This window comes from Olea europaea, chromosome 16 (genome assembly GCF_002742605.1).
Source record: "Olea europaea var. sylvestris chromosome 16, O_europaea_v1, whole genome shotgun sequence".
NCBI lineage: Eukaryota > Viridiplantae > Streptophyta > Magnoliopsida > Lamiales > Oleaceae > Olea > Olea europaea.
Window position 1 is genome coordinate 2,525,426 of NC_036252.1, and position 8,596 is coordinate 2,534,021.

At 29.3% G+C, this 8,596-nt stretch overlaps 1 protein-coding gene across 2 annotated transcripts; it reads left to right on the plus strand.

Moving 5' to 3' along the window:
- Positions 1–4,161: 4,161 nt before the first annotated feature.
- Positions 4,162–7,149, plus strand: LOC111411691. Of its 2 annotated transcripts, none has more exons than XM_023042248.1 (5): positions 4,162–4,598; positions 5,577–5,654; positions 5,970–6,069; positions 6,406–6,548; positions 6,657–7,149. In XM_023042248.1, the coding sequence occupies exons 1-5, from the start codon at positions 4,296–4,298 to the stop codon at positions 6,822–6,824; spliced, it is 792 nt and encodes a 263-aa protein (XP_022898016.1). In that variant the 5' UTR covers positions 4,162–4,295; the 3' UTR covers positions 6,825–7,149. The 2 variants fall into 2 exon arrangements, with proteins under 2 accessions (XP_022898016.1, XP_022898015.1); XM_023042247.1 differs by having other exon boundaries at positions 6,845–7,149.
- The last annotated feature ends 1,447 nt before the right edge of the window (positions 7,150–8,596 follow it).

The window sequence follows — 8,596 nt, forward strand, 5'->3', positions numbered from 1 at the left end:
ATTTTTTAACACACACGTTTGATGTACGTTTAACTATTTTCGATATTCATTTAAATCATTCTATGCGTCTATAATATAGATTTCGAAATGAGTTTCAAGAGAATATAAAAAATTTATGATAGATTTTTATAAAGACACTAAATAAATCATCCAGTGAAAAAAAATTGACACAAAAAGTATAAATCACCCAATGAAAAAAAACAAAAACAACAAAAATGACATGTAACATCATTTAAAAAAACATATATATTGTTGCACGGGGCATTTGCTCTGTAATCTCTTGGCACCTAGGAGCAAATTTATGCTCCGTGGTGCACGGAGATACCGCAATAAAATTTTTTCCTTTGATATATTTTTTTATACGAATCTATTTCGTAATAAACTTTTAAATTTTTTTTAATGGCAAAAGAGACATCATTTAAAAAATTAAGAGTTTCGTTAATAAACTAATTTTAAAAATTTATTAAACAGTAGTCGAATGCATAAATCTTATATATTCTCTTGAAACTTATTTTGAGAATTATATTATAGACATATCGAATTATCTAAATAAATATAAAAAATAGTTAAACGTACATCAAATGTATGTATTAAAAATGTGTATAACTTGTCTTTTTCTTTAAAATAAATCAATTATTTTATTAATACTTATTATTTTTTCGCGGCAATTTTCGCAATATAATTTATATCATTTTATTAGAAAAATATTATGTGGTATCATATATTCTTTTTTTTTTGACGTAAAAATTCAAATCAGACAAAATAGTAGCATCACTCATGCGTAGGAAGACCATTAGTGGTGATTTCGGGAGTAATGTGAGATACTATAAGATATTCAAGGATAAAATAGGAAAACACAAAATACGTCTTGAATGAATAGTGCTCACCACAATCACTCTTTTATTGTAGTATATGTCGATGATTATACGGTAGTCGAATGCATAAATTTTTTATATTCTCTTGAAATTCATTTTGAGAATTATATCATAGACATATCGAATTATCTAAATGAATATTGAAAATAGTTAAACGTACATTAAACGTGTGTGTTAAAAAATGCGTATAACTCGTTTTTCTTAAAAAAAAATCAATTATTTTAATAATATTTATTATTTTTCAAAACAATTTTCTCAATACAATTTACATCATTTTCTTAAAAAATATATTATGTGGTATGACGTCAACTATTTTTTTTGGACGTAAAAATTCAAATTGGACAAAACAGCAGCAGCACAATATTGAATATTTTTAATACTCAGTCGAAAAGACATGGATTAATTTAGTCGACGACATTGAATATTTTAGATGTATATAAATTTTGGAGGATTAAATTCAAATATATCAAAATTGGGTGATTAAATAAAAATCTCAACCCCATTTAAGTTACAAAATATTATATTGTGCCTCAGCTTGTGTTTGGCTCCATTAATTAATTAATTTTTTTCTCTCTTTTATTTTCAATCGCAGAATCTTCTATAAAATAATATTACACGTAAATAAAAAAATTCATTAAATCGATTGGATATTGAACAATAAAAAAAGATTCGATTAATTACATGATTTAATTATATTGAATAAGTTATCATCAAATACGTCCTTTATATGTAAAATAACCACTCAGACTAAAATAATGTTTGATATATAAATTATGAGTTCCAATAATTTGGGTTTTTAATCCATGCATCAAGGGAACATTTATCATATCCCCAGAAAATACATTTTAATTATATCAACACAAAATTGAGGCCAATTAATTTTACATCTTGATTATTTTAATATCTGAAAAAGACTTATATATAAAAGAAATTCGATCATTTTTAAGGATTTTTGAACTTATTGTTCCTTTTTCCTCTCGATCAATTAATTTTTTAAATAATCTAATAAAATTTTTGACATCACTTAGAAATTTTCCTAATAAACTTTTAATTTTTTTTTATTTCAAAAGAGACATCATTTCAAAAATTTAGAATTTCGATAACAAACTAACTTTAAAAATTCATCAACGATTGTATAATAGTTAAATACATAAATCTTCTATATTCACTCAAAGCTCATTTCGAGAATTATATCATAGATATGTCGAATGATCTAAATCAATATCGAAAATAATTAAACGTACATTAAACGTGTGTGTTAAAAAATACGTATAACTCGTTTTTTTCTTAAAAAAATTAATTATTTTATTAATGTTTATTATTTTTTCACAATAATTTTCTTAATATAATTTACATCATTTTTTAAAAAAAAATTATTATGTTTTTTTATTAAAAAAATTAATTATTTTATTAATGTTTATTATTTTTTCACAATAATTTTCTTAATATAATTTACATCATTTTTTTAAAAAAAATTTATTATGTGGTATGACTTCAACTATTTTTTTTTAATTAAAAATTCAAATCAGGCCAAATAGTAGCACCACACACACGTAGGAAGATCATTAGTAGTGATTTCAGGAGTGAAGTGAGATATTATGGGATATTCAAGAGTAAAATAGGGAAACATAAAATACGTTTTGAATGAATAGTGCCCACATTCTCACGCCCGTGCAATGCACGAATTGTAATATTTTTAAGGTAATATTAACGTATCAAATATTAATGGATTCGTTTAATTTTCACCTAAATCTTATAGAAATTGACAATCATTGGTGAAATTTAACAAGGATAATATTCTAGTAAAATTCAACTCAAAAGTGTTTGCTAACCAATTTTTTTCCCAAGGAAGAAATCAATGGGGATGATACTAATCTTTCAAAGTTTACAAACTTTTGACAATTCATAATTGTGCTATGTACCAAAATATTAATATGTAACCATTGAACACGGAAGAAAGTTTATTGGGAAAAAAAGTAGTAAAAATATTACCCGATAGATCATAATGCTAAGAAAATACAATGCAATAGATGAAGATCACTTTAACCACTCTCAACAAAAGGACTGAGACATAACATTAAAATCACATAATAAATCATTCATAAATGATGAAAATTAGCTAAATAAGAAGCTGAAATAGTATCAATGCAAAGTTGTAGTAAGTAACATTTATTGTGGTCTCCATGTTGGTTTTCTTCCAATGCAAATCAAATGACCTTCCAAAAAAACAAATTCCACAAAATAACCCGTTTAATGTGAACATGAGCGGACATAAATGAACATTAAAAAACATATTCACTGTTTTAAGGTAAAAAAAATTAAAATTAAATAAAAAAACAAGAAAGAAAGAATTTGAAGTTGCGTGAGAAAATGGAAATAATGGTTCGAAAAGTGATTGTACTGAAAAAAAAAAGTGCCAACTGATCTCTCCATGTAGCGCGGAGAGATAGATTATTTACCAAAAGAAATGGATTTTCTGACCATTAGTGGGTTCCTTTGTGAGAGGAAAGTTAATAATATCATTATTGTTTCCATTTGTGAGATAGGGAAGTCAATAATTCCGACTGGCAGATCTGCAATAGTCCAAAATGGACTTAAAATATGGAAAAAAAGCATAAACAGAGAAGATCATTAGACCACGTTTCAAAAGTGAAATGGGATATTAAAGGGTAAAATAGGAAAACTCAAAATACGTCCTGAAGGAAGAGTAATTGGCATACTGCCTCTTTTATAGTAAGTAGGATATATATGTTTAAGTACTCTCGATAAGAAATTTTGTCGGGAATCGAAACTCGATTGGACAAGGAATTAAGCTCAATTCTAATTTAAATTGATCAAATATATAAAATATATGGATAATAGATGAATAGGATGAATTGAAAAACTCAAATAAATAGCCTTTTTGAAAAGAAATCTATTTATTATGACTCAAAATTTCGTAAACAATCAGTATAAATAAGAAAAAAAAACGTTTTTTCATAATTTCATTTCTATCATACAAATTATGATCCACAACAAAAATTTTATTCTTTCAACGACTTGATATAAATAAATTTACAATATATAAGGTCCTGTTCGAGTCCAATTATTTATTCATTAAAATGAAAAATATGATCGTTATTTATGACATTAAATCATCATATTTGACTTTTTATCTTTTACATGTAGTCATAACGGTTATATTTTTCCTTCTTAATTTTATTGTAATATAGCTCATACGGCAGCTAAATATAAAAATTTATTTTTAACCAACATATATTATAATTTAAACTTTACGAAAAGCCAGGTAATCACTGGAAGAGTTCGGTTGAGGCATCTTGAGAGGACATACGGTCCACAAAAAATCATTATCAGTTTCGAGTACCACTAAAGATTTTTCAGAAATTGATCATTTGTGAAACTATCTTCAAAAAATCTTCAATGGCGGCCATGGTTTCTTCACTTTCAGCCAACCCACTCTCCCTCTGCCTCTGCATATCTTCACACTCTCCAAGAACTAGATCTTCACCTTCACTGGCTTCTCTACCCTCTTCTTCCTCTTCATCGCATGAATCATCATCAGTCACACAAAATGAAAACCTTAAATCAGCTAAGCCATCAATAAAGTCATCGTTTGTCGAGTCCTCTAAGCCCCCGGATAAGGCCTACAACTATGCGTTGGCGAATCCGAATGGGAACCCTGTTGTGCGGTTTGTTCAGTCCACTGAGTCTTCCATTGAAAGGGTACCTAAACTTTGTTTATATGGTTGATTTTTGCCATTCCCTTGATACTTTCCATCTTTGAAATCATTTGGAGGTTTGTGTGAAAATATGCATGTATTGGAACTTCATTGAGATGTGTTCAATGTTAGACATGTTCTTAATCCGATGTATCATGTATGTTTCTTGATTGGAGAAAAATAATTCTTTTTCATTCGTAGAAATCTGCGTCTTTTATCAGAAAAATTAATTCTTCACTCAAAAAGAGAATCCAAATTCATGCTTTCTAGAGGCTAATAAGAGTGAAACCCCTTACTTCAGACAGTTGTTAATAGTGCCTCTGATGATTGTCATATACCTTGGTTTGTGGATGATCGACCCCATTAGCATAGCTTATGATTTTTCTCACGTGTTATAGGCATCATCTTAACACGCCGATTTTCTCTTAAAAATGGCACTTTTTTATTCTTTCCGTAGTAGGAGAGACAATGCTTCTACTTCATTAGCAAAATTGACATCAGGGACATCGTAGTAGCTTGGTAACTTCTTACTTTCAAAGTTTAAGCATTATCAGTTATATAAACTCATTAGTGTTCTTCAAATCTAACCAGTGTTTCAGTGATCTATAATACTAACTCTAGTAGGTTATGATAGGACGAGTCTTTATTGTTTTACAGAATATGTATCTCAATTTCATACCTGAGAAGTTTTAGTATGGGGAGGTAAAACGGAGCTTTCTAATGGGAAGCTTTCATAGTTCAATTTTGTAGGGGGAAGAGCTTTAAGGACTTGACTAACAGTATATAATAATCTCGTCATCTAATTATATAATCGGTGGCCTATTGGCTTCTTCTCTTGCTGGTCGTTAAAGCTATACTGGGTATTCTGGTTTACATTAAGACGCCTTTTCATCATAACAAACTTCTTAATATGATTTTACATTTTTACTTTCTTAAAGAGTGTAGTCTAGATAATGAAATATGTTTTTGTACATCTGATCAGGCGATATTTGACTTCCGCTTTTTGGCGCTTCTTGCTGTTGGTGGATCATTGGCCGGTTCCTTGCTCTGCTTTCTCAATGTAAGTTCTCTGTTGGGCATCCTTTTTATCACTAAATTTCATGTCACATAAGATTACAAGGACCTCTTCTTGTTCTGGGATACAACATTTCTTTTTTATTTCCATTAAATTAAAAAGTTGAATTGTACAAATGGGACCATAACATCCGCTTTAATTACACGTGTAATAAATCCATGTTGCACTTCAATTATGGCATCAGCAGAAGAAACTTGGTTTACTTTCAGGAATTTTATATTTCTTGGCATGTGTTTTTTCACTGTTTTCTGTGTCAATTCATTTGTTTCTTGACTTACCAATGGATTTAGATATTTGTAGGGATGCGTTTACATATTTGATGCGTATAAGGTATATTGGTCGAGCTGTGTCAAAGGAATTCACACAGGACAAATGGTTCTACGATTAGTTGAAGCTATTGGTGAGTCCACGAAATTTTAGTTGATGAAAAATGTTGCTTTAATTGATATCTTACGGACCATTTCAAGTTTCAACCTCGTAAAACTGAAGTTGTCGACCTTTTTCAGTTACTCGAGGCAATTACTTACTCTTTCGAGACTACAAGATTAATAACTAATAATTTGGTAACCTTATGCAATTGCTTCTTAAATTGTCAAGACTTGAAGGATAAGTTCACGCATTGAAAGAAATTGATTGAACTACTAATCCATGACTCACCTGTATTTCTTTATCCTTCGACTTAATTCTTCGGTTAATTCTGATCGATTGATTAATGTTCGGTTTCTCATTGATTCAGATGTATACCTTGCTGGGACTGTCATGTTAATATTTGGCATGGGCTTGTATGGATTATTTATTTCAAACGTGCCTCCTGATGTACCGCCTACTATTGATCGTGCCCTCAAGGGATCTTCCTTGTTCGGGATGTTTGCTTTAAAGGTAATTTCCTCTCCATGCGATGCGGTTACCTTTTCCATAAGTTCTCATAAGATTCTACTTATGATGCTTTTTGCTAATAAACATTCGACGTGCCATTATTTCTTCTAGTGTTGTGAGAATATGACCCCTCGAGATCAGACACCCTTACTCAGCACTACATTATATACTATTATGAATCAAGACCAATTACACGAATATCAATCTCAGTCGAGGAGGAATGTGTACAGTATGTTTAGGCCGCACAGAGTACATGTTGAACTCCATTTTTACCTTTGATTATAACTATTCACGTGTAGGAGAGGCCGAAGTGGATGAAGATCAGTTCACTTGATGAACTGAAGACTAAAGTGGGACACGTTATCGTCATGATCCTGCTGGTAAAGATGTTTGAAAGAAGCAAGATGGTCACCATAACAACTGGTGTGGATCTATTAGGCTACTCTGTGTGTATATTCCTGTCCTCTGCTTCCTTGTACATACTTCATAATTTGCATAAGACGGACTAAAAGTTGCTTTCACATGTATGAATCTGTCTAGGTAACTAATGTAAGTATATATATACACAAGAGTATGAATGTTCATCTCTGGTTCTTTGTTTTCACTGCCAATTTCTTGCCTATGATGTCATTATTTTCCTTTGTCAAGTGATCTTATCGCAATTAATTGACTTGAGCGCACACAGACAAAATTTATGTCGACTAAAAATCTAACATTTTGCTGCTTTGGTTATGATAGGTTTGTCTCCGTTCGGCAACATTTATTAATTTTTTGATCAAATTTCATTTTTAATCACACATTAGGAATGAATTCGTAAGTGCTATTCACTTATTCACCACTTTTCTTCTATTGTTTATAAATTAATAAATTGCCGAAAATATTAGTAGGTTGATTCTTTTCCTTCTCTTTAAAAGTGGTCCTATGTATATATAACAATTCTCGAAAAAAGCAAAGTAAATTATCAAAATAGATAACATTGTTGTAGTGCATAAATTTAAATTTTTTAGAGTAATTGTATTAACACCACAATTTTTGTCATTTACAACACATTTTAATTGTCGTTAAGGTCCATAGCTTTTGCTCGTCTTTACATTTACATTCTCAACTTTTTTCATCGTATTTTATCCTCAATATTCTATTTACATTAAGCCCCTGTTTGATACCCATTTTTTTCAAAATACATTTTTCTCTCTTCTTTTCAATTACACATTCTTTATTAAAATAATATTATACGTAGATTAAAAACTTTTTCTTATTTTTCAACTACACACTTCCCATCAAGTTACTATTTTAAAATGCATTTTTACATAAAAAAAATGATTCTCAAATGCTCCCTAAATTTATTAGGGAATATTGTCTCTATGACAATCAAAAAATACATTAGTAAGGAATAAGAATAACTTATTTTTTCTTGTATTTTTAAATAAGTAAAGATAAATTACAAATACAAATTGTTGACAAAGTATAGATTTCACTAAAAAAGAATATTTGGATAAAAATGTTATCAGAAGCAAGATGTGCTAATTAATTAAATAAGCTAAAAGTAAAAAAGAGTCGGGAGATAATTGTAGAAGAAACATGCTATGTATACATTGTTGTTTACTGTGTCAGAACATGGTCAGTATGTGAAAGGGTGTTAAGAAAATCAAAGGTTATGATGGGTGTAACGTGGGAAGATGTCAAAATTAATGTAGACAACAATGTACATGTAGCATTTTTTAAAAAAAAAAAAAAAAAAAAAAAAAAAAAGCGAACATAAACGACCTTTATTGCAATTAAAGTATGATATAATTAACAAAGATTATTATGTTAATATAAGTACACGAAATTTTACTATCTAAAATTTATGCTTTTACAAAGACGTTCCACGTGGTTTTTTATGCTTTCTTTTTCACGTTAATCTGAATATCTAAATCATTAGATGAGACAAAGTATGATATACACATTCAGTGCAAAATTTTCTCATAGAAATATAATCTTTTCATTTTTTGTTTCAATATGGATTGCCTTGGCCGACTATTGCATGCCAAAACTCTTAGAAGAGTTGACAT